At 38.9% G+C, this 27163-nt stretch overlaps 2 protein-coding genes across 7 annotated transcripts in view; one reads left to right on the top strand and one right to left on the bottom strand.

The window, feature by feature from the left end:
• Nucleotides 1-1967: 1967 nt before the first annotated feature.
• Nucleotides 1968-25059, bottom strand: coil (coilin p80). 2 transcript variants are annotated; one of them, XM_057861038.1, is made up of 7 exons: nt 24783-25059; nt 16128-16857; nt 12471-12557; nt 12285-12332; nt 12108-12177; nt 2722-2810; nt 1968-2224 (listed from the first exon to the last, which is right to left on the bottom strand). In XM_057861038.1, exons 1-7 carry the CDS (start codon nt 24806-24808, stop codon nt 2177-2179), a joined length of 1098 nt encoding a protein of 365 aa, XP_057717021.1. In that variant the 5' UTR covers nt 24809-25059; the 3' UTR covers nt 1968-2176. The 2 variants fall into 2 exon arrangements, with proteins under 2 accessions (XP_057717021.1, XP_057717019.1); XM_057861036.1 differs by having other exon boundaries at nt 24562-25057.
• Nucleotides 25060-25173: 114 nt separating this feature from the next.
• The window catches only part of aldh3b1 (aldehyde dehydrogenase 3 family, member B1), a 63039-nt gene continuing 61049 nt past the window's right edge, over nt 25174-27163 (top strand). For 2 of the 5 annotated variants that reach the window (XM_057861024.1, XM_057861021.1), the window contains exons 1-4: nt 25174-25323; nt 26086-26380; nt 26489-26618; nt 26694-26796. In XM_057861024.1, coding sequence (XP_057717007.1) covers nt 26616-26618; nt 26694-26796 — 106 coding nt within the window. In that variant the 5' untranslated portion in view covers nt 25174-25323; nt 26086-26380; nt 26489-26615. Of the gene's footprint in view, nt 25324-26085; nt 26619-26693; nt 26797-27163 lie in introns of all 5 variants that reach the window. The other 3 variants (XM_057861026.1, XM_057861027.1, XM_057861022.1) reach the window with 3 other exon arrangements.

Raw genomic sequence — 27163 nt, 5'->3', positions numbered from 1 at the left:
TAAACAAATAATCTGGAAGGGTTGTGTTAAAAAAAATAATGAAAATATGCTTAAATTTGTTTAGCCATTGATATTATTCAAAAACATGGTTGGCCAACCTTAGTTCACATTTCTGCTTTAAGTATTTCATAAAGTAATAATATTAAATATAATTCAAGTATGATAACGCTACCTTTGAAATTCCCTGCCCCGTCGCCATTATCGCTGTCTTGTTGTGTTTATCAGAGCGTGCAGTGAAGCAGGGCGTGATCTGCCCACCTAGCCAATCACATCGTGTTTGCAACGACATCACCACCCCCTTTCCTCCTCCCCCCTCCCGCTCTGCTCTCTCCAGGCAGGCAGCTATGTGTGACAAAATCAGACAACTCGTGCGCTTTATTCAACCAATAGTAACGCGTCCCTTCACATCCTCGGTAACAGCGTTGCAAAGATGGAAAAATTAATTTGATTATTCACTACTGAAACAATTTACGTCCTTAGAAATGCTGTTAACTCCAACAGTTATTATAAACACTGGTAATTAAAGAATGAGATACCACCTGGGAGAGCCTGGGCCAGAAGGGGAGAGCTTCTGCAGCACCACCAGCTTGCATTCTCATTTATTAATTCTTTCATACTGAATGCATTGACAGGCATAACATTAGGATGTTTCCAGAGGTTGAAGTAGATATCTTCATATCAGTTCTGTTGACAAATGATCAGTTTTCGTACATGAGAAAAGTTAACTCATTCACTCCCAGCCATTTTCACCGGTGCAACCCCCTTCGCTCCCGGACGTTTTACTGTATTTTGACTGATTTTGCTCGGCCCACAGAAAATTCTATTCTATTGCCATATAAACATAGAACCCACCAAAAGAAAGATTAGACCCTCTTCTTTCATCAGGAAAAAGTGTTAGTTCATATCTTTTTCCATTCTTTAGAAATCAGAATGAGAAAATAGCTTAGTGTGAGCAATTTTCCAATTTCTGATGAAAAAACGGAGAAATGGAGCTTTTTGTAAAAGCATACATTTTAAACATAACTTTTACTTTAACACAGCTATTTTTTGCTTTAGTTACATCCCAAACATCTGAATAATGTTTTCCTTTTACAAAATAACATAACAAAACATATAAAGCTTTTGCTAGCAAAGTAAGAATGTATTTACACATAACTGAGAGATGACGCGGTTGTGGCTGCGACAGCGGTGGTAAACTTTTCCCTCATCGCTGCCTGTCTTTGCTCAGCGAGCAGCACGGACTCAACGGCATCGTCCGCTGCACTGGTGGTCCTGGGCGTCCTCCCGGTTGTTCTGCTCGGTCGTCTGCCGCCTGGCATCCTGGACGTCCATTCGGTCGTCTTCTGTCGGCGGCCCGGCCGTGCAGCCAGCCGTACATTCCGTTGAATCGGGTTGCGGGTCTTACCAAATGCACTGCTGCCCTCCAGTGGCCAGTTTTATTGCTTTAAAACGGATTTTTAGCGTTGTGCTTTGGAGCTAAGTTGAATCAGAACCCAGAGATGTCTCTTGTGAAAAAAAAATGTAAAAGATGTATAACTACGTCTTTAGGACTCTGAAACAATTAAAAATAGAACGTATTTATCCATTTTTTGGGAGCAAATGAATTAAACATCGTCTCCATTTACTTCACTGACTTTGTCAATGTTTCAGTGATGAGTCATTATTTACAGATTGCTCCAAAATGGACTAATTGTATTGAGAATAAAATGTTTCATTTCCCAGAGTAAAAAATATATAGTTATTGACCATTCTGTCAGGACAATCCCCATGGGGGCTTTCAGCCCACGTTTCACTCTCAATTTAAAAAAAAAATTTTGGGTGATTATTGTAAGTCTATATACAGTACAATATACAGTACTAAAATGACTGTATATTCCCACCTTTTCAATCTGCTCAAGAATGTATGACAGTAATGGATAATGATAATCTTGCTGCAAAGACCAGATAAGGCAAAATACAGTGTTTTATTGTAGCACTCACACATAGGCATATCAATTGTAAAAGGGCAATACTGTACATCAAATCTGATCTGCATCATAAAACAAGGTATTTATGAAAAGACATATGTACTTTGAAGATCATTTTTCGTCAAATGCTTGAATAAAAAGACCGACATTTAACATATTGCAGCACGACTCATTGTAAAACCTAATGCATGAGGTCAATACAGTGTGACTTAAATTATCAGCCTTGGTTCCAGCAGAGAGTCCCATCGTTCAGCAACCTGCGGGCACACATTGAAAATAATTACAGTGGTACCTCAAGATACAAAATTCATTCTGAATTGGCTTTTGTATCATGATTTCAACATTTGTTCATTTGCCCCCACCCAGTCAAAATGGATGCCTTCTAACGCCGCTAATGGCAGCCGGTGAGTTAATTTATTTGGCCAGAAATAAAATGGTCCGTCACACATAAGATCTAATTGCCATGAATGTGGCCCGCGAACCAAAATGAGTTTGACACCTCTGGTCTAAAACATGGCATTATTTAGCTATATATTATTACTTTTGGGCTATTTTTTAAGTGCCAGCTACAAGTATACAAACATTCAAAATAGTGCTTTGCAATCATTTTGCTTTACACAAAAAAAATAAATCTTGATTTGTTAAAAACTACAGCTTACAGAAAAAAAAAGATTAGACTTGGATTCGGCACTCCAAAATTACATAAGCACAAGTTTAATGCAAAAAGTATGAAAATTAAATGATTAGAAATTACCCTGGATTCTCTGGACACAGCGTACTCTACAAGCTCTGATCCGTCTGGGTTCTGATACACCAGGTCAAACTTTCCAGGCTCAGAAGGGGCTGGTAAAGGAGGATAAAAACCAAGATGAATTTCAGTATAAAAGGAAAGCTTTAAAGTGCCTATGACAGCAAAAAGCATGTTTATTTCATATTTTCAGCAGTATTTTATGCGCCTGAATAAAATGGACCGCTTGGATGTGTGTGAAAGCGATCGATATATTTATTTAGTGTTTTGAATCCCGCACCATGAAAATGAGCGACTTCCTGTTTTGACGAGGATTGCTAATGTGACGTCAGCGGGACAGTCATCTTCAGTACATAGCCAATACTACAGTATGCAGAACCACTGCGGATTCAGCTGGTTTTGCGGATTAATTTGTTTATTTTTTGCATCACGCCAGCCAAACGGCTGCAGAAAAATGTTGCTGCACCTGGGAGAGGCTTGTGAGCTTTTTTGGGATTTCAAAAGGTTCCCATTCACCGGTGGATATTGGCCAAAACAAGCCCTACTACTGTTAGACCATTGGACTTACGGGGAAGTGAGTAAACATCGTGTTTTGTATTATATCAAATACTGGGATCATTTTAATATGTAGGTGGCTTGCATTTTGTGGCTGACATGCTCCTTGTCCACTCGGCTGACGACCGACGGCTAGTCGCACATCCCCCCCGCCGGGAGAGCACTATACTCTGCTTATTCGGCCCTCTTCATGTGCCCAGTTTTCTGTCAAATTTTCCACCCGAATAGAAATCGCAACTATGTGTTAATAAAATTGCCGCAAACACAGCGATTACAAAGTAAACACTACAAACTTTCTTAGTATAAAAGACTATTTACTGACTTTTTATCATGGATGGGCATCTAGAAAAGCTCTCCTAAGACACATTCTGTCATGTTAGCTGCACAACAACTGCAGCCGCTCTCCTACAACTCTCTCGCTGTTTACATCTTCGCAGTGTAGTTAAGCATTATTTTGCCATATTCGTGTTGACCATTTTGCAGCTACACTCTCCTCCGACGTCAGCTGGATTGTCCGGCGGTCATTGTCCAGCTGCTTCCCCGCAAACGAGCCCTCTGCCCTCAGCAGAGGAAGACGAGCTCTAACTTGCTCGCCGCCGGGCTGGTTGCCGATCGGCGATGACAATTGACAACCCTGCCGCCGTGTGAAACCATCCGGGCTAGTTATGTGCGATTTTCCGCTTTGAAGAATTTAAAACATCACTCGGTTCGGGTTAGCATGTCAGCTAGCTGTCACACCTCTTGGTGTGTTTACATTCTCCGCAGGTGACAGGGAAATGACAAAAGCCCGACTAACTACTGTGGCATAAAATATCGTTCGGGAGGTGCAACAGTAAAGGTGAAGTCAACAGTTTTGACCATTATGGAGTAATTTTGCCATGTCGTACTGAATAAATGCATTTTTATTATTTCATATTCCCTTTCGCACAAGACTGTTATTTGTCATGACCATACCATTTATTTAGCTATTGGTGAAAAATACTTGGATAAAAAGAATATCCTGTAAAAATATTGGTGTAGAGAGACTGAAACAATGACATTTTGCGGCTCTCTTCGTCACATTTTCCTCGTTCTGAATAGTTCCTCCTCAATGGGCTGAATAGTAAAACAGATGAAACCATTCTCCTGCTGACATCATCCACCTGTTGGGGACGCTAGAGCCCTTTAATGGTAGGCGTGGCTAACCGGTAGACTAAAAGACTAATTTCTCGTCATCTGCGCTTTGCCAAATTGTTGTATATAGTCGAATCGTCTCAAAACATGATTCTAAGTCACATAATAATGCTATTTAAGACTTTTTTTCTTCCTGTCGTACGCACTTTAAAGGAGCAATATGTATGATTGATGCCCAAAAACGGTATTGCAACCAGAATCAAAATATTGAAGGGCACAACATCCACTTCATTCCCCTTTGAGCTGCCAGACAAGTGCTTTGCAAAGGAGAATCAAGTTGCAATATCAACTAATGTTGCATTTTAATTAGAAACGAGGTTGCTTTGCTGCGCTAGTCTGTATACTACTGGTGAGTTCGCGTAAGTACACGTACTTGTAGTTCAAATACACGCACTTGTAGTTCAAATACACGTAAGTAAACGTACTTGTGGTGAAAATAACCCTGGGTACTAAAACGATAATTATCGTCATATAATTTTGTAAACAGAAGTAATAAAAATGCTCGATAAAAGCCAATAGATTTAAACTGTAATTACACTGGAGAGAAGGGTGGTGCTGATGCTCATTTTTGAAACTGAAAATTTTCTTTCGTCTATTTGCAAGGTGATTCAAAAAGAATGTCCTATAATCACCGCACGATATGTCAAAAACAAAAAAATTCAGGCTTGGACAAATATGCTGAACATAACTTCATGCTTTACATTGAATTCCTCACTATCACACCGGATTTCATGTTTTACTGGTACATTAATCAAATGTGGCTATCACCAGCAGCACGGACAACATCAAGCTTATATGAGAATTCTTCCAAAATCAACATGGTGGACTGCAACATACTAAGGCGTGTTAGTGAGGATTTCCATGTAAAAACATGAACTTATGTTCAACATATGTGCCCAAGCCTGAATTTTGTAATGCTTTTTGTTTTTGACTAGGGCTGTCAAACAATTACAATTTTTGATCGAGTTAATCACAGCTTAAAAATCAATTAATCGTAATTAATCACAATTCAAACCATCTATAAAATATGCCATATTTTTCTGGAAATTATTGTTGAATTTGGAAAGATAAGACACAAGACGGATATACTGTATACATTCAACATACTGTACATAAGTACTGTATTTGCTAATTATAACAATAAATCAACAAGATGGCATTAACATTATGAACATTCTGTTAAAGCAATCCATGGATAGAAAGACTTTTAATTCTTAAAAGATAAATGTTAGACAAGTTATAGAAATTTTATTTAAAAACCCATCTTAATGTTTTCGTTTTAATAAAATTTGTAAAAATTTCAATCAAAAATTACCTGGTAGCTCGCCATTGTTGATGTCAATAATTACACATGGTGGTGCTTAAACCCATAAAATCAGTTGCACCCAAGCACCAACAGAGGGCGACAAAACACCAAAAAACACAACTAACAAGTGGACATGACACTGTGCTGTCATTTTAATCTGTTTGAGCGGGGCATGTGCGTTAAATGCGTCAAATATTTTAACGTGATTAATTTAAAAAATTAATTACCGCCCGTTAACGCGATAATTTTGACAGCCATAGTTTTTGACATATTGCATGATGGTTTTAGGACATTCTTTTTGAATTGCCCAACATTTTGTTGACATTGTCAGACCACTTAAGACTTCATGCAGAAAAGGCTTAAACATGTTTCAGAGTGTAAATTAAGTTTTCTATCTATGGAAATTGTTGGAATTGTTGTGCATACAGTTAACATTTATGCTTTCCTTATAGTTAGTCAACTGATAGGATAACTTCTGTCTAGTTAGCCTTTCTTTGTCCTAGCCCATGTGCCCCCCATGTAGTCTATGTATTCTATTCTATGTTCTATGTTGCTTTCCTAACCCCTCCCATCCTATTGTTTGCCCCTGAATAGAGAAGGTTGCTATCACGGCAGCTGGGGTTAGCAGCTACCAACCTCCACAAAAGCTACATCGACTTCCTGCGTGTTCTTTTTAGCCAAGCTAGGTGTACATAAACCTCACTTCAAATCTAACACATATATAATTTGGGGGGATTACATATCTACCGCAGATTTTGCGCAATGTTCTGAATTTTGTTAACTTTTAATTTTGTGCAGTTTTCCTCATACAGGTAGTCCCCGGGTTACGGACAAGTTCCATTCCTACACTGGCGACGTAACCCGAATTGCTGCGTAAATCGTAATTATACCTTTAAATACCTCTAAATCTCAAAATAACGATCGAAAAAGTCCAAAAGCATTGTATTTTGTTTAATGATGGAGGATACACTGCCCTCTGTTGGCAACGTTGGATCTGGCTGGACCATCTCCTTATGACTGAGGAGCAGACTCTCGTCTGAAACGCTTTGGTTTGGCCCACATAAGGCAGGAAGTTGTTTCAGCTAATACAGTGGTACCTCGACATACGATCGCTTCGGCACACGATGTTTTCGACATCCGATGTAAAATTTGACTCGCCGTTTGTTTCTACATCCGACGACATGCTCGAAATACGACGATTTATGACAGCGACGCAGTTTCTGTGTTCTACCCCCAATACGGACGTACAGCGGATTTTCTTGTGAGAGAAATGAACATGGGCTCCAAGAAGGTTAGTGCAGGTGGTGAAAAAAAGGTGACGCTTACCACTGAAATGGAGATGGAAATGTGCGCGTCCGTGAACTGGTATGACAATACAGCCGTAGAATGTCTCCTATCTTAACGGTTCTCCGCCGACTTCTGTTCGGCAGTCTTTATAAGTTAAGATGACAATTATTATCGTGGTAATAATCGGCAAAGAAGTCGCCAACTTCATCAGGTTTTTAATCATTTATTTCGGAACTTGTGCAGCACAACACGCCTTCTGTCCCACGCAGTATAAGCCAAAAACAGCAGACATTAAAAGTGAAACTAAAACCTCTAACGAGTGCACTTATCTCACTGTCACTTATCTCAGCGCGTTCAGGTACAGCACGCAAACACATCCGCCACATTCGAACCCGATTCGTTAGATTAGTACAGGAATTATTATTATATTATCATTCCGATTTTTATTCATAATTTATTTGTTTTGCTATGTGTAATTGCCATCTGTAATAGTACGAGCAGTATTTATTAAGATTTAGTGTAGGTTTTCGGGCTGCGGAACGAATTATTGGAAATATAATGTATTCTCATGGGAAAATCCTGCTCAACATGCGACCATTACGACTGACAAACAAGGTCCTGGAAGGAATTAACTTCGCATGTAGGGGTACCACTCTGCAGTGTATCACAAAAGTGAGTACACCCCTCGCATTTCTGCAGATATTTAAGTACGGTATACCTTTTCATGGAACAACACTGACAAAATGACACTTTGACACAATGGAAAAGTAGTCTGTGTGCTGCTTATGTAATAGAGTTAATTTATTTTCCCCTCAAAATAACTCAAAGCCATTAATATCTAAACCCCTAGCAACCAAAGTGAGTACACCCCTTAGTGAAAGTTGTCAATATTACCATACAGTACAACATGTCAACTGTCAATATATTGTGTGGCCACCACTATTATCCAGAACTGCCTTTACTCTCCTGGGCATGGAGTTGAACACAGCTTCACAGGTTGCCACTGGAATGCTCTTCCACTCCTCCATGACGACGTTGCAGTTGGCAGATATTTGAGACTTTGTGCACCTCCACTTTCCACTTGAGGATCCCCCAAAGATGTTCTATTGGGTTAAAATCTGGAGACATGCTTGGCCAGTCCATCACCTTTACCCTCAGCTTCTTCAGTAAAGCAGTGGTCATCTTTGAGGTGTGTTTGGAGTCATTGTCAAGCTGGAACACTGCCCTGCGACCCAGTTTCTGGAGGGAGGGGATCATGCTCTGCTGCAGTATTTCACAGTACATGTTAGAGTTCATGTTTCCCCTCAATGGAATGCAACTCTCCAACACCTGCAGCACTCATGCAGCCCCAGACCATGACATTCCCACCACCATGCTTAACCGTAGGCATGACACACTTATCTTTGCACTCCTCACCTGGTCGCCGCCACACATGCTTGAGACCATCGGAACCAAACAAATCAATCTTCGTGTCATCAGACCAGAGGACATGGTTCCAGTAATCCATGTGCTTTGTTGACATGTCTTCAGCAAACTGTTTGCGGGCTTTCTTGTGTACCGTCTTCAGAAGAGGCTTCCTCCTGGGGTTCGCGTACGGTCTGAGCACGAACAGGCTGACCCCCCCCCCCCCCCCCACCTCTTCAATCTCTGCAGCAATGCTGACAGCACTCCTGCGACGATCTTTCAAAGAAAGCATTTGGATGTGACACTCAGCACGTGCGCTCAGCTTCTTTGGAAGACCAACCCGAGGCTTGTTCTGAGTGGACCCTGATCTTTTTAAACGCTGGATGATCTTAGCCACTGTGCTGCAGCTCAGTTTCAGGATGTTGGCAATCTTCTTGTAGCCTTGGCCATCTTCATGTAGTGCAAAATACATCTTTTAAGATCCTTAGAGAGTTCTTTGCAATGTGGTGCCATGTGGGAACTTTCAGTGACCAGTATGAGAGAGTGTGAGACCTGCACTACAAATTTGAACACACCTGCTCCCTATGCACACCTGGACCTAGTAACACTAACGAGTCACATTAACTTTTGGAGGGAAAATGACAAGCAGTACTCAATTTGGACATTTAGGGATGCATTTTCTAAGGGGTGTACTCACTTTTGTTGCTAGGGGTTTAGATATTAATGGCTATATTTTGAGTTATTTTGAGAGGAAAATAAATTAACTCTATTATATAAGCTGCACACAGACTACTTTTCATTGTGTCAAAGCGTCATTTTGTCAGTGTTGTCCCATTAAAAAATATACATCTGCAGAAATGCGAGGGGTGTACTCACTTTTGTGATACACTGTACTGTATATGTTTTTGTATGCATTCGTAATCAAGTTACAGCTATAGTTTGTGGAGTTGTGTGTGAGCGATTTGCTATGAGAATTGTAAATACGTTAGCATTTGTAGCATTTGAAATAGCAGATTTTGTTAGGCAAATTATTAAAATGAGTGTCGTTTTGAACATACAAGTGTATATTCGTGTTACAGCCAGAGGTGGGTAGGAACGCGTTACATGTGGTAACTTTTTGTGAAAAATGTACTTCTAAGAGTAGTTTTTGTAAGCTATATTTTTACTTTCCTTGAGTAGATGTGTGAAGAAAAAAACGCTACTCTTACTCCGCTACACAAGAGTCGATACATTTTTCCTCGTTATTCTACATATTAAATTCGTTTTTTTTCCCAGCAATGCCAAGAGTAAAGACGTGCCTGGTTTATTGCTGGGGTAGCTCTACCGATCTCACTAATGAGACGTCGCAACAATAATCACATGACTCCATGAGACCAATCACATGCAATCTTGCTGTTCTATCATTTTTGGCTACTCTACCCACTTCTGGTTACAGCTTTACAAATTGTCTAAAGTAAAGGAAGTTAAAAGCCTTAAAAACCACAATTGGCTTGTATGCTGTCTGTCAGGCTGAAAATTGTAACGTTAAGTGAGGACAAAACTTGTCATAATAATAAACTAAATTAAAAAATAAGATACTGTCAGGTACCATTTACGCAACTTACAAAAAAAATTGAATAAAAAAACAAAACAACTGGAGACAAAATGGTGGACGTGACTCCGGCATCGTAAAATTGAAATCACCTACGTCGAGTACGTCGTAACCCGGGGACTACCTGTATTTGTGAAATGCTGTTTAGTAATTTGTCACCATGTATCTTTGTTCTGACATTAAAGATTAAAGCAGGATCTGGTTTTGTCAACTTTCACTCAGGTGCAAAAGTCAGACTTTAAATTTCAAAGAAAAAAGTGATAATTATCAATATCGACTGATAAGAACATTTTTTATCGTGATAAAGATTTTTGTCATATTGCCCAGGTCCAGATGGAAGTACACGTGACGATTATCGATACACTGGTCAGGAAATCATTCTAGGATATTCTACAAAACAACTATTAAACAGAAAAACAAGCAATTTTCATCCTTCTGCTGTGAATTGGAATAGGTTTATCACTAGTAGACGTCCGGGAATGAATTCGCTGCCACCCTCCCAGCTCAAACGAATTGGAGGTCTATGGCGGTCAATGACAACCAATGAGTTTAATTTGGAGCGCATTTCAGGCCATTTGCTTCTTGATTTTTGGTAACTTTGTGTTGATTTTGGGGCATTTATGTGCCACTTCCGGTTTATTTTGGGTTACAGAACAGGAAGGGATCCAAGAATCTCCCAAAATGAATAGGCCATGACTTAAACTCATCAGAAAGTGACCTGTAAATGCCCTAAAATGAACAAAAAGTGATATATTGATTGTTGGCAGGAGCATATCGATAACGTTTTGGGATACAAAGTATCACGATATATCACCCTTTCGATATTTTGTCACACCCCTACGTAAAACAGTCTCGATTATTGGTTAAAAGGAAAAAACATGCGGGTAGCATTTATTTTACGTAAATATTGTGAACTATAAGGCTAGTTAGTAAGGAAATTAACGGCCGCCATATGTAAACAAAGAGCTTTTTATGTTAAAAATTCTTGAGAATAAATGCTTAAATCCCTGATTTCTTTAGATATGGAGGTAATACAGTCTTGATTCTTAGTTAAAAGCAGAAAAAAAGCAGGCAATTAGCATTTATTTTACATAAATATGTTGAATGTGCTGCTAGTTAAGTCACTGGGGCGGCCCCCTTAGTTCAACAAAGAGCTTTTTCCTTTGAAAATTTGTGTTAATAAATGCTTAAATTCTTCATAGATATGGACGTAAAAGAGTCTCGATTCTTGGTTAAAAGCAAAAAAAACGTGCAGGTAGCATTTCTTTTACATAAATATTGCGAAGTATAATGCCAATGCTGTAGCGGCTAATTTCTTCCATTAATTTTTTTTACATTCCAAAATACATGCATGGTACGAAAAATATAATAATTACTTTGAATCTTCGAACAAATCACTCCTGAGACAATCCCTCCTGTTTGTATGCGGTACAGCTTTTGTACTTTTTCAACATAAATCCGGCGTTGGATCGCAGCATGTGTCGCTGCGACCGACTACAAGTAACTGAAGCGGATTGTGGGATGGCCCCCTACTTGAAGGCGTGGCGCACTGAAGGTCGACTCTGACCCGTCAATCATTATGAAGTCTATGACTTTTGTTTCCAAAACAGTTCCTCCTTATTTGATAGACTTAGTTTGTCCTGAAATGCATATAAATGAAATTTAACAAATACTTTCTGTCTAACGTAAAGTCAGAAATTTTGAATTTTACCTTTTTAGTGGAACTTTTTCATTTAGTTTGGACGCAAGCAACACAAATAAAACGATTACAAGCTCGGAACATTTTTTTCCCCCTGAAACACGGTGTAATCCTCACTCCGGTGATGGAGCCTGCCGCAGTGTGGAAACCTTAACTTGCCTTTTGATGACGTCAAGATCAGATTAGCGCAAATTGAGCATTCATACTGAACTCACATCAAATGTGTGTTTTATTTAGACTTGCATAGAAACAAGACCTGGAATTGCATGGATCACATGAATAAAAACAATCAGGCACATTATGCATCACATTGAGCAACAAAACAGCAAAAGGCCCTATACTGTTGATTTATAGTCATTTGTGAATATGAGTCTTACCTTGTGCGACAGAAAGCAGTTCGAGCTCAACCTGCTTCGTGATTGGGTCAAAGCTCACAATCATAGCCTCCTAAAATGCATAGCAACATTTGACTTAGCAATAGAAACTTCACAAGGTTATCATCAAATAAATGAGCCCCCCCGTCCCCAATTATAATTTGCAATGAAAAGGCAAACCTTGTATGCTGATACCTCAGGTGTATAATTCTCAGTAAGCTCCAGCTGCTGTGAATTACAACAACACCAAAAAATGTTTCTGACAACGATAAGAAAACCACTTCCAACCAATAATACACGGAACCCGCAGAGGTCGCTGCTATGGGCCGTGTATCATTTTCATGACAAGAAAAAAATAAGGTTTACCTTAAACGCAATCTTCTGTCCGACCTGTGGAGGGGCAGCGAGAAGCGGCATTGCACTGTAATCTCTTGAAGCACTTTCAGTGTCATTCTAAAAAAAAGCAAAATTTCAGTTGACATAGTGCATATGAATAACACCCCCACCTCTCTTTTTTTAAACCCATTGCCCGGACTAAAAATCCCCCAATTTTTAGTGTTAACCCTCTGCGGTTTGTGGATGTGCCAGCGCGTCCTGTCAGGCGTACTGGCATACAGGGATACTGGATACAGCAAACAGACAGCGGAGTGGACCAATCAGCGACGGGCAGACGTGACGTTAGTAAAATGACGAGGGCAGGACGAGGGACTTGCGCGCGGAAGTAAACATACGAAGAGAGCGGAGTTTATTCAACATGGCTAGCGCGAGAAAGACTGTTGGCAATGACTCGTGTCGATGTGTTTTTGGTAATTTAAAACTGATTTTACCGTGGATTGGAACATATTCTCGCCTCTCCCGTTCACCATCTGTGTTGTTGTCGAGACGACTTTCGACGCGCAAGAGTGACGTTGCTCGTTAAGAACACGTCACGCGAATAAACGAATCTGATTTGTCGATTGATTTTGTACCTGCTCGAGAGGCCGTTAATGGGCTGGTTCCCAGACTATAGTCTCAGTGTTTGAAAAATACAGGGAGAACAGTCTGGCAGAGCCAGGCAACAAAAGTCCTACTTGTACAGGAGCAAGTAGATGGAATTTTTTACTTGCGTTATGTCCAATTTTAGGGGTGAATGGCCCCCATTTAGGAGCAGTGTGGAGCCCTGCATTACACCCCTAGTGACTAGGTATTGTATTCATTAGAAAACTGCTTGATTTATTGTCACTTTTGACAATAATTTAGCGAAAGGTTAAAAAAAAATGTTATAAAACTGGTGATTTTGATACACTGCAAAAATAGAGCATTTCTATAGAATAAACAAGCTTATTTAATTACATTTAAATGTAGAAACAACTTTTCAACCTTTATAAAATATTTTCATAACATTTGTGATATGTCGACTGACAACTGGTTGAATGTCACCTCTTTTACCGTATATCTTGAGGGTGTCTGTATCGCTTTCACCAGCACTAATGAACTTTGAGGAGTGTGGCAGGAACCCCGCCACACACACAAAAAAAAAAAACACAAATGTGCTGACTGCCTGACGGCGTACGTCGCTTCCCCCTTTCATTATAAAGACGTAAGACGGTGCAAACGCTTCTGTGCGAATTCTGCAGAGATGGCAGGCCAACAAGAGACAAAACGTTTTGTCCAAGGAGGGACAAAAAACAGAGGCTACCAGGGATAAAAGGATACTCTAGAATAAACATTAAGCCAGCTTTAACTCGCTTTAACTCGCTGGGGTGACCCCCCCCCCCCCCCAAGTCAGCACTGACGAGTTTGGTTGGCGTACATGATTGCTAACCATCATATGCTATTGTTTAGCTACAATTGGATTCATCACCTAATTACTATTCATACTTCACACTGCCGCTAGAAACGGAAATATCGTTTAATTCATCTGGAGGCGACGGGGAGATCACGATTTTACGACACTGTGCGGGTGTGCGCTGGTCCTCATGGGAAACACGGTCTTCCTCAAGGCAAAACACTAGAGCTGAAACGAATACTCGAATTAAGTTTATTACTTGATCAGAGTAATTTTTTCGCCTCGAGGAATCGTTTAATTTTGCTAGCTCTAAGCATCACACTTTGCCCGGACTACTTTTAATGCCGGACAACGCCATTACATCACGTCTGTAAAGAAGCAATAATACCTGATTGCAGCCGAAAGCCGCTACAAACAATGGCAACGTTGCTACAAACTACGCCTGTATGATGCTACGGTGGTAGAAGGTAGCGTCTGATGTCTCTCATAGATATCACATGTACTAGTATATGGAACTAGAAATGAAATAACAGACTTGGCGGCGTTAGCACATATATATATAGCACTAGATGGGAAATGACAGACTTGCTGCTGTTAATAAACAGCCGCCATCTTAAAGCAGTAGACTTCTCAGCGCTAATAAATAAGATTAACGTTACTGTACCTTGCTAATGTAACGTTAGCCCTGCGGAGGGCTAGGTTTCTATAAATTATGACTACTGTCGATATGTGGTTAACATGTCTAACATGGAGGCTTAATTTCATCTGTAAAAACACAGCGCTGTAGAGTGATGAGGGTGTAAAACAAAAATATAATAATGTTAACTGTTAATTTTGGCGTAGTAGTCATTGCTGGATAAAACACCAAGTAGCACTGGTGCATAATGTGCTCCAATAGAGCTGGTAACATACATTTACTTTGAACACTGCAAAAACTCAAAATCCTATCAGGACTTACAATTTAGACCAGACGTGTCCAAAGTCCGGCCCAGGGGCCAAATGCGGCCCGTGGTCAAATTTCATCCGGCCCCCAGAATCTGTCATAAAATCAATAACGTCTGGCCCACACACAGACTTAATAAATTGGTCGGCAGTACTGCTACCAGCATATGAAGTATCTTACACAATAAATGCTGCTCCTCATTTACCCACGAAAAGGCAGCAGCACTCTAAGCAACATTACCCCGTGTGGCCCTTTACTCCAAATTTTCTAAAATGGCGACAATCAACAAAAAAAGAAAGTTGACTGCGACGGCCGACAGTTCAAGGATAGGTGGAAATTGACATTTCCTTCACCAAAATACGCAACAACTGTCTGCCTCATTTGCAAAAAGATAGTCGCTGTCTTTAAGAGTTCAATGTGAGGCGATATTACAGAACAAGACACGCTGACATGTACGACGAGATTACAGGGAAGATGCATAGCGAGAAATTGAAGCAACTTGAAGCTAGTTTAATTCCACAACAGCAGTTCTTCGCAAGAGCCTGAGAGTTGAAAGAGAACTTAGGTTAGGTAAAAGGTTAGCTGCAAGATTGTTGAAATTATTAATTAAAAAAATAATAAAGCAAATGTGACACACAGAATGGCTTGGAACATTTGCTTAAATATATTGTTCGACATAAAGGACGTCAGCCAAGGTCGGCCCCCCAAATTTTTACCACACCAAATCTGGCCCCCTTTGCAAAAAGTTTGGACACCCCTGATTTAGACTAACTTAAAACTTAACTAGAACTTAAAAATAGCTTGACACAAATGGAAATTCAGTTGAAACATGTGGGAGAAACACCTAACTTTTAAGTGATGTGTGTTATCAAGCGTAATGACATTTTTTTGATAAGAAATAAGATTTTTTTTTTATAAGATCTAAAAGTTTTTTTGAGTGAAAGCCGTGCTTTTTTTGTTCCTAGTGACATTTGAGATGCAATTGTTGGCTGTTTTCAACAATGTACTTCAAAAATAAAGACACTGATTGTCTGAAAATGGTTCAATATTAGGTGAAATGTCTTGTTTTGTCGTGTTTATTTATAATTGCTCTTTACCTAAAAAAAAAAAAAAAATGTTTTATCCAATTACTTGATTAATCGATAGAATTTTCAGTCGAATACTCGATTACAAAATATTCCACAACTCTATTGCTCTACTGCTTTTGTCCACTGGCATTGCTAAAATCCACCAAAACTGAAAAGCTACCTAGTGTTGCTTTCAGCCGTCTTTGGCCTCAAAATTTTTGAGTGGTGATGAAGTTATTACTTACCTGCCGAGTAACCACATCTGCCTTTTCGCTGATGTTTGTGTCATTTGATTCCAGAGACTTTGGGATTTTGTCAATTGGGGCTGTTGACACACTTGAATGTTTTTTTGGTCCACAGTTCGAAAGTTTAGAAGACAAATTGTGGTTCAAGCTGGATTTATGATTGGTTAAATCATTACTTTTATGCTTAGAACTATCAGTACTGCCCTCATCTGGTGATTCCAAATCTGATGAGGAGGAAGAAGAACAATTCTTGACAGGACGGGTGCGTGGAAGTACTTTGGAGGGATGTTGCACTTTTGCAGCAACAGGGGAGTCTCTTTGAGTTCCTCTTTTGTTCGGGACTTCATCCTCCACACTTTTATGCTTATTGGAATTGGAAGAAGGCAGAGTCTGTGATTTTGATTTGTGTGCCATTTCCTTTGGGTAGTCTTTGTGTATTTGGGGTGTAGACAATGTTGGCTGATCGGTGGTTGTGAAACCATTTTCTTTCTTCCGTTTCTTCTTTGACGTTTTCTTTTTTAGACCGTTTGTCTCCACGCCAAGTATCTTACTGGTGTCCACTTTCAAAATCTCCTTACTTTTTTTCTTAATCTTTTTGTTCAAACACGTAGCATCTTCACCACTATTATTTGGCTCGCTCAGTGACTGTCTCCGTCTCTTTTTGCAGTTTTGGCTTGTATTTGGATTGTGGTTGTGCCCATCCAGGTGAGGAACACACTCAACCTTCACTCTAAAAAATGAAAACAAAGCACATTTCACATCACATGCTGTACAACACTGAAAGTATTGTTATCGGGCAATGAAACAAACTATGACAAAAAATAAATGCCAAGTTCTTTACAATGAACTGCACAACCAACAAAGATTAAAAAAGTAAATGAATAGGTGGGACTTCAGGAAAATACAGTGGTACCTTGAGATACGAAAGCTGGGCAAGGCTACGATGTGCACAGCCAATTAGCTCATGGAATAATGCCACTCTTACTGGCGGTCTCATCGTGTCGGTGATAGTAGGAACGGCTTTGATAGTGCTCATTGGACTTGTCATGTGTCAGTCTCGCACCAGTAATCAATCATGTGCCTCGGATGAGTGCCCATGGGTATGTGCAAAGCCCCAAATGTACAAGTAAAGTATTTTATGCTGCGAAACATTATCTCTTGCCTAAAATTACAGGATATACTGCATATTTTTTTCTATTTTTTATGAATACTTTTTAAAATGCCGCTAATAACTGCAACTGCAAATTTCGAAGTGCCAATTGGCAAGGGATCTCTGTATAAGCGCAGTATGTTATTATTAGTGGAAGGCATAAGTTTGGGGGGGAGGGCTGGTGTCCGAAAAGTGTCATTGCATGTAATTGGCTTTCCTATATATGATGTTAAAATTACAAGTTTTCCGGTAAAATATTGTCCATACCAGTTGTAAAGCAATAAAACAAACAACAAAAATGAATGAACAAAAAAATATATTTTTATAATTCAATATTTAATAATTAAATTATTTTTTGAACAGATCATGTGACTAGCACTTTACACGGTCATTTGCTTTGCTTAGCCAAAACCATTCGAGGACCGAAGAGGCAAGATGGATATACGTCATTTTTTTCAAACTTAAGCGCTATACAAGTATAACATCATTTACCATTTAAAAATGACAACAACTACTGAGCAGCAACCAAGGAATGAAAATGTTGACCATGTAACGCCATAGAGCACCACCAAAATGGTGAGCAGAGTTTAAATTTTCCCCACTAAAGAGGCTAATTGTACAACAGAGCCACCACTGGTGTCTTGCCAATGTAGTTACACCGGTCAAAGATTTTATCCCCTGGCTGCAAGAGGACACACACATTAGTTATGAGTTATGTCGACCTAAACAATTAACTGAAGCCAAAAAAGAACCACAGTTACAGTATATATTTTGGACATCAACGTTTATTGAACTGGGGAAATTCCATACAGGACTTGAATTACAGTGATAACAGTTATAGGCCATCAGATGAGTGAAACAGTAAAACATTGCCTTTTTTTTAAGTTCAGTACGTATGTTATGTTATATGACAGGAAAAAAAGAGTTTTTTTTGATGGATGGGCCATGTTTTAAAACCTCGTAGATAACTACATCACCAAAACACGGAAATTAAGCAAATCAGTGCAGCGCAGTGGCTCCGCCCAGGGGATACAATTTATGACGGGGTTAACTACACCGGCACAACACTGGCGGCCGTACCATATTCAATGGATGATGATTTTGGCAAAAAGTATAGCTGTCCTAAGCAGTCTGATTTAGAATTCCCCTCAAGAATGATGGGAAACAAAACGTTCATTTTCAACTAATTATTATAAATATCCTTGTAAAAAATTTTCAACGTACTTTTGCACAGTACGTTGTTATTTAAAGCCTATGTGCACTATATTCTATTTTATTGTTTAATACTTGAATGTTACATGCCACTGTTTAAGCACCGATTTTTTATTTTTTTTTGTACTAGACGGCAATATGCATAGTACTTTTAGGTTACTGTTTCTTACTTGAAGGTACATGCAATGATTTGCAATGCAATGTTTACTTCTAATAAAGGAGTGTAAGTTTAAGTACATGGGATTTATTGTTTATTTTATATTTTTATCGTGGGATCAAAATGGTATCGAGAATCACGGAATTTCAATGGTATAGGCATCGGCCACTAAATTTCTGGTATCGTGGCATCCCTAGATTGCAATCAGCCGTTTTATTAGTCAAATTGTCAAATCTGCAAACGACAGGATTTGAACTTGGTGACATTACATTGTGTTCTATTGACCTTTTTATAAACTCATTTAGAGGTATTCATTCATTTGTCTTCCATACTGCTTATCCTCACGATATTCGCGGGGGGCGGTGCCAGCTGACTATGGATCGGAAGTACGCATGTGCCGGTATGAGATTTTGACGGTACGATAACCGTGAGCAAAAATACCGCGGTTTCACGGTATCACGGTATTGCAATTATAGCTCCAAAATTTTTAGATGTATGGGTTTAAAAAAAAAAAGAAAAAAGAAAAAAAAAAATTTTTTTTCCCATTGAACAGGATTTTTTTTCAAAACATATTTGCAAATTGGAACATGAATATAATGTGAAAATAGATAAATTAACAAAAAATAACAAATATTTTATATAAAATTAAAATAAATAGAACCTAGACTATACCCACAGCCACAGCTCAAGTTGCTCAATATTAAATATTAAATAATAAATATTAAATAAATATCAATATTAAAATAATTGCTATAAAAAAGTAAAAACACTTCTAAATAAAAATATATACTGTATTACTGTTTTTGAGGGGCGGGGGGGCTCAAGTGAAGTTTCGCCATTTTCAGCCACTGTGTCAACTCCGGTCTACATGATGCCATGCCTTTGTGTTAAAAAGAACAAATAATTCATAAGTTAATAAGTTAGTTAAAAATGTATAAGTTAGTTTTATAAATTAGTTAAAATGTAAATATTGTTGAGGAAAGGTTTCATCTAAAAAAAAAAAAAAAAAAAAAGAGTGAGGAGTGAGACCTCCTTTCTCAATTAGCGATCTTTGACGCGATCCTTTTTCTTTCCCCCTTCATTCAAGCTTGTTTCTCACTCAGCGGCTGTGAGTCTGTGACACATAAAACCTCGACGAAGCTGCTCTCCCAGCTTAGCCTAGCCTAACATTCGTCTTTGCAAGTTTTAGTTTGTATATTGAATTTGAAAGGAAAATGTGTGTTTTGTTTTTGGCGAACTTTTTAATGGTGCTACTGCTATCCTGTTGAACCTAATCACACGTGGAAAAATCGAATTGTACAACGTTTTAAATGTATTCATTTGTATATTTCACCACGATTTGAGAGCTCAATAAATTGAAGAAAAGTACGCCTTGTGTTTGGAGGGTGTGTTTTTGGGTTTGCTGGCTGTTTAGCAGAATAGCGTCACTGACACTCACGGCAACAAACAGGGGAAGGGTGAGCGCTGCCGCACCAAGCCACTTCGGCTGCATTTTGGCACATGAAAAATAGCGAATACCGTACTAAGGTATGACTGAAAATTTTAGTGGTTTTGAAACCGCGACGTTTTCACACCACGGTAAACCGTGAAACCGGTAACCGGCACATGTCTAATCGGAAGCATAGGCGGATCTACTATTCAGGCGAAGTAGGCGATCGTCTTAGGCCCCCAACCAGTAGGGGGCCCCCAACCAGCTGCCCTTGCCCCAATGAGCAAGGGCTTGGGCCACCGGAGCCAGCAGCACCCCCAACTATTCGTCATGTATAATTATGGCAGCATACCAAACAAATAACAAAACATAAAAGAAAGCCATTTGAATGCTGCATTTATATTATCTCTTCCCCCCACACACACACTACAATGGACTGTTCCACGACGACGGACTGAGTATCAGTCGCTTAGCTTCATTTAGCGCCGTTTAGCTTCGCTTAGCTCCGTTTAGCATCGCTTAGCTCCACTTAGCTGTTCATTAGCTTCACTTAGCTCTCCCGCGTTTTTCACGCCACTAAGCTCGCTACTTTTACAGCTCACTTGCTACTTTGCACATCAGCTATCGTTTATTTCGAACATATGAGCGAACGTGCTCTCCATGAGAGCCAAAGGGCAGTGAGTGAGAAGTTGAGAACAGGACGCTAATGCCCCTTTCAACCTTCTTCTTCTTCACACCGAACATAAAATACACGACAGCACACCCTGTGGCGAAACAATGCAGTACAGTTCCAATCAGTCATACAATAACACGCAACAGCTGGTTAACAGCATTTGCTAACGAAAAAAAAAAAAATCTATTAGTGACACCACAAGCAATGACGAAGAATGTTTTTTTACGGAGTGTAAAGCTTTCGGTTAGCGGTTTCTGGAGTTAATCTCACATACTTCAGAATTAATATTATAATATGTAGAGTAAATACTACAGAATACAGATTCTACACAAAGAATAGCTTTCAAATGACACTCTTTATGACAAATATGAGTGGCAATGAATAATTATTATAATTATTATACTACTATTATATATAGTAGTATACTATAATAATAATGCTAGAATTTTTTTAAAGAATTGTTTTAAATAATGTTGGAAAGGCAAAGTCACTGTTCTGAATCTGTTGACTTTCCATTCTTTTGCACTAGTAAATCCGATCAGCATTTAACCTCATTGTTTATTTGTGATTAATTATTGTTATGTACATGATTATTTGTACTTTAATAAAGAATGTAAGTGTTCCAAAATGGTTCTGTGAATTAACAAGCGTCAACAAAAATTTCATTGCTAAATAGGTTAAAAAAAAAAAAGAAAATTATTAGATTAGTCGACTAATCATAAAACTAGTCGGCTGACTAATCAGGAGAAAATTTGTCGTTTACGACAGCCCTAGTGTACCGGAACATATTTCCTCCACACCCTTCTCACCTTTTTAACCCCTGACCCATGAAGAGGGCCCCTGGATATGTTTGCCTTAGGCCCCAAAATTGCCAAGACCGCCACTGATCGGAAGTAGGGTAAACCCTGAACTTGTTCCCAGCAAATCACAGCAAATCACAGGGCACATTTCGAGTTAACCAGCACAAAAATCAAACGAGTCAAGCACTGAACATAAACATATTCATCAGTCATTATTCACTGTCTGAAACAGTACGGGTCTGCGCTCTTCAAATATGCAGAGTTTGTGTGACCACTAGAGGTGTGCAAAATTTCCGATTCGTAGATTATTCGCGATTCGGCCGTGGAAGATTCGAGAACGATTCACAAACATCCAAATTCCGATTATTGAAATATGCCAAGTAAAGCGGAAGTACAACACACTCAGCGCGTTGCGCGGTCTTCGGAATGAGGAACGGAGCGAGAGTAGCTAAACATCATGCTTCTCATTACCCGGCCCCTCGGGTAATGCCAATGCTCAACTCATGGCTCTAGCTCAACTCATGCCACGAGATAAAAAAAACACAACAACATACCTGACTGCTGCTGAAAAGCTGCTACAAAGTACATCCACATAATGTTACGGTAGATATCATTGATATAGGACTAGATGCATTATTGATTCGGTAGCCTTAGCAGCACATCTACAAAAAGCTAGATGCGGGCGTTAGTAAACGGCCGTCATCTTAAAGCAGTACACTTCCCTGCAAGGCTGTTGTAGCGAACCTTCCAAGCAAACCTAATTAACTTTTTATCTACAATACTCCTAAATTGGTAAAATATTGACTTGAATCTATCTTTAAAATAGTTTTAAAACTTTCACATGACGAAAGTAGACAAAAGGGAAATTATGGAATAACGGGAGCAATTTTAACCACTTTAACGGTTGATTCACAACATTAAATTAATTGAATGTAGTTTAAAGCTGCTGATACAGAATGGGGACTGGAGTTTTTTATTTACTGTTATTTTTGTTTTTTTTTGTTATTTGTTTACTGCTATATGCTAACTTGATACTGAAACAGTAGTTGGGTTTAGACAGAGTATTTTTGAACAATTTTGGAACTAATGTACAAAACATTAAAAAAAATAAAAAATAAAATAAAAACGAGGGGGGGTGCATCAATAATCGTTTTATAACCGAATCGGAGCATCTGAATCGTAATCGTAATCGAATCATTAGGTGCACAAAGATTCCCAGCTCTAGTAACCACTGCCTGCATACTACACTACACATTGTGGGGTTTTACTGCCTTAAATCATTAATATTTTCTAAAGGTTTTTTGTACGATGTACAGTACTGAAGAGCTGCTAGAAAACAATTTCACTTTGCCATATACAGTGACAAGAATAATAACTTAAAATCATTTGAACCACTGAGGTTGTGGCAAGCATCTCCATCCAAACTGAGACAACCAATCTAAACTAGTGTTTTTGGCTAAAAGCTAAACTAATTGCAAGCAAGCAACTGACTAGTTCGAGTGTGAATCATAACTGTAGCTTTGTCGTCATACTCTTAGCGGTAACACTTTCATTACAAGAAACCTATTGTGCAAAACCCACGAAACGGACCAGTTAAGACCTTACATTTTTAAATTGACCCTAATAACGTAATTGCCTCTCATTCTTGTGTCAGTTTACAATATAAGCAACAGTGTTGGGCACGTTACTTTAAAAAAGTAATTTGTTATGGTTACTACTTCTGCCAAAAAGTAACTGAGATAGTAACTGAATTACTCTATAGTAAAAGTAACTAGATACCAGGGAAAGTAACTATTTCCGTTACTTTAAAAATAAGTTGTTGTATGTCAAAGAATTTGAAATTTTCTGAGCAGTATTCGAGTCAGTTGAATAGAGAGGAACAGACAGGTAGTTGTGTTATAGAACCTTCTAATATTTATTGCACCTCACCAGCAACAGATTTATCCTACACTTGAAGTGCAACAAAAATAAACGGTACACAATATAATAAAATAACAATCAGCAGTAAACAATATAAAGTGAGAATAATAAATCTAACTCTCACAACCTGAGACAACTGGTCAAGTAGACATAGCCTACTGTACTTCAAGTATTTGACTTAAAATAGTGTTTATATCTCCACCTCGTAAAGGACAAATTTTCCTCTGAATACTCTTCTGCCATCATATCCCTCTGCATCTGTTTTGCGTGTGTGTGTTTACCGCACGCGCTGTTCCGGTTTGTGTGTGAAAACACAGGCTCTGATTGGTTTACCATGACACATGACTCTAACCCTCCGCCAATCACAATCACTTCCATCGCATCGATCCAGGGGGTGCATTCAGGTAGCCTCGTCCCCCTACTCCTCCCGTCACCCTCAAAGCGTATGCCGTCCTCAAGATGGAAGCAGCATTCTTGCTGGCTGACAGTGGGGGATTGGAACGAGGCTAGCATTCAGGTGTAGCAAACACAAAAACACTAGCAAGCTTTGGAAAGCATTGTCTAATTGAATGAGTAGGGACAAACAGCCTGGAGTCATAAGAAGTACGAGCGCTATTCTCCAACCTGAATCCACCCCAAGTCTTGGTTGACAAATAAACAGAGCAGAGTAGACTCGCTACGGCTGGTAGTTTCTTCAATTTATTCAGAGTAAGTAACGTACCGCTCTTGACTGTCAGTAACGGTAACGGCGGACAAAATAATTAGTTAGATTACCCCAATACTGAAAAAATAACACAGTTATGTAACAGCGTTATTAATAACAGCGTTATTACCAACACTGAAGAGCAATGTTGTTTTATTCTGCACATAATTAAGATCATTCAATACTGACAATGGGCAACACCGCCTTCTGGTGGTGGTCGAGTTATAAGACGTGTGAGAACCAACTAATGGGATAAGCAACCCCATTCTCCCTACACGGTTCAAATGTTTATTATACTGTGCTTGCATATTGGTTGTCTGGTTTTTAACTTTAAACATTCGTGGGAGAACAAAAATACTCTTCAATGAAATAATACATCCAACTACTCACCTGAGTATGTCGTTATCACGCACAACATGAATGCTTTCCGTGTGTAGCAGGTAGCAGTCCTCTATGAAGAGGCTGATCAAGCTTTGACGACTGAACTCAAATTTATCTCTGATTGTGCTCTCTAGGTCGGACACTATACGGCACTTGTTTAAGTCCACGAGAAGCCAAAACATGCGAAAATCGACGACCGCCGGCGGCGGATAGTCAAAGTGCAAACGTACGCGTATGTGGTTTGGCCCGTGTGCATCCATGTGTATTTTGGTTGTCTTCAAATTCAGATTTCGATTACTTTCAACCGCTGGTAGACCTCACGTCACAAATGATGGAGTGGTTGTCTCAGAGTTTTATGGATGTCTCGATGTGGTGTCGGCGTAAGTAACCAGCCGCCATCTTGCGACGGATGACTGCTTGTGCTATCGTATAACTCAATGAATTCTTGACAGATTCTCAAACGTTTTGTGATAAGAAAAACTATAAAAGTGACTCTGATTCAGGTTAGCAGTTTTTTTTTTTTTTTTTTTTTTAACTATGCAGTTATAGTGGTCTGTACATAATTCCCTCACGGAACTATTTTGGGAGTTAATGCTTCCGGGGGAAGGTTTTTGACGCACGGTTTCCGGGTCGAGTCAGGCTGACCCGCGTTTTTTGAGTACATGTACCGGTACTGTATTATGCATTTTATTGTATGTGTGTCATTAAGCTTTGTTATCTTTTTGGAAACGTTTTCTACAAAGAGGTCACCCACTTAATTTCGTGCAACTGGTAAATATCATTTTTAGTATATAGCATTTTCACTATTGTAACCATTACATTTATCGGGTTCATAAAAACACTACATGATGGAACCCTAACAAGATTTATAGAAGTAAAGTAAATAGAAAGGAGCCAAAATGCATCAAAATAAGTAAAAACAATAGTTGACTAATAAATCCCATTTACAGTGTTCGAATACATTTTGTAATCTAGTGAGCTTTCACATGTCATTTCGTGCAGTTGGTAAATATCAAGTTTAGTATGTGTACAATATATTTTTTTCTAACTTTACGTGGGTTTTTATTATTATCTTGATGCAAATTTTTTTCCTTAATGTCATTGTATAATTCTTTCCTGCCTTTTATGTATCATGAACTATATTGTTGTTGTAAAGTACTTTGAGGACCTTTTGGGTTTTTGTAAAAGGCTTTAGAATATAGAAATTGATTGGATTTGATTATTACGGTTCGTAATCTTGTGTTTCATTCATTCTCAAATTTCTCTATGCAAATTTCTAATCAACACAGACACAATCCCTGACACGAGGAGGAAGATTACATCACTATTTATCAGTAACCCTCTATTTTTTATGTGGGTTTCCTTTATACTGTAGATGGTAATGACTTTAGGTGATTCATTGTGTAATCTCTTAATCATAATGATCATGAATTGTATTTCTGAAGCTGAATAACAATAAGCATACGAATCTAAAAGATGAATATTGGTATGCATATGATCATATAGTGATAAGCTTTTTGTGGAAATTTGCAGATCAAATCCTGTGACTGCTGCTGCCAAGGAGCTGGACAATTGAAGACAGTTGGTCCAGACCTTCAGCAGGTCCCTGGGAAGTCCTGGGGCTTGACGTCATCGGACCATTTGCTGAAAAATAAGCTGGTATGAAGTACTGTTTTACCATGATTGACCTGTTCAGCAAGTTTGTGTATGCGGAACCCATCCCATCAAAGAAAGCAGTCGAGCGCGGCACGTGTCGTGTGCAACTTAATCTGCCTGTTTGGCCCCTCAAGGCAGATTATCAGATCAAGGTAGAGAGTTCAACAATGAGGTGAGCTAATGTCGACTTGTTTTCTTACTACTCTACCCATTTAAAAACATAAGTGTAAAGCTGTACATTTCCAGTATAATTAAAATTGTTTCACATTTTTTTCTGCAGCTGAACAGCTTTTTCTTCCAAAGCCTCGGTATCAAACATTCTGTGGCCAGCCTTAGGCAAATGGACAAAACAAACGCACAAATCAGTCTGTCAAGAGATGCTTGGCCAACTTTAATGCATAAAATACATGGTTTTGTGGATCCCATAATATCATAAATGAAAAAGTGATTTAAAAAAAAAACTCATTTGATATTTTTTCCTTAAGTGTGTCCTGCAGTGCACAGACAGCTTGGGATTTATTTGTCAAGCCTGTGGCGTACAGCATCAACACCTCCAGCCAGCGTTCCACCAAACACACCCCTTACAAGGTGATATATTCTTTCATTACATCTAATTGCTATGTTATGTCTTTTGTAAAATATTTGCGGCATTATGTGCAACCACAAGTACAGGCTTCCACCCACTTCATGAACAATGACAAGTGTGTCATTAAGTCATTATGTTTTAAAACGAAACTAAAATGGTTATATACAGTGCCTTGCAAAAGTATTCGGCCCCCTTGAACCTTGCAACCTCTCGCCACATTTCAGGCTTCAAACATAAAGATATAAAATTTTAATTTTTTGTCAAGAATCAACAACAAGTGGGACACAATCGTGAAGTGGAACAAAATTTATTGGATAATTTAAACTTTTTTAACAAATAAAAAACTGAAAAGTGGGGCGTGCAATATTA

This window comes from Corythoichthys intestinalis, chromosome 16, assembly GCF_030265065.1.
Source record: "Corythoichthys intestinalis isolate RoL2023-P3 chromosome 16, ASM3026506v1, whole genome shotgun sequence".
NCBI lineage: Eukaryota > Metazoa > Chordata > Actinopteri > Syngnathiformes > Syngnathidae > Corythoichthys > Corythoichthys intestinalis.
This window is presented reverse-complemented; position numbering and strand designations above follow the sequence as displayed.

Bases quoted from the DNA above. Each gene is read 5' to 3' on its own strand.
- coil (XM_057861036.1), bottom strand. From the start codon at position 24,812: ATGGATGCACACGGGCCAAACCACATACGCGTACGTTTGCACTTTGAC. The intron at 12,558-16,127 runs GTAAGTAATAAC...GCTTTTTTTTAG, and splicing joins CAGATGTGGTTACTCGGCAG to AATGACACTGAAAGTGCTTC. The intron at 2,811-12,107 runs GTAAGACTCATA...CTCCTTTACCAG, and splicing joins ACTGCTTTCTGTCGCACAAG to CCCCTTCTGAGCCTGGAAAG.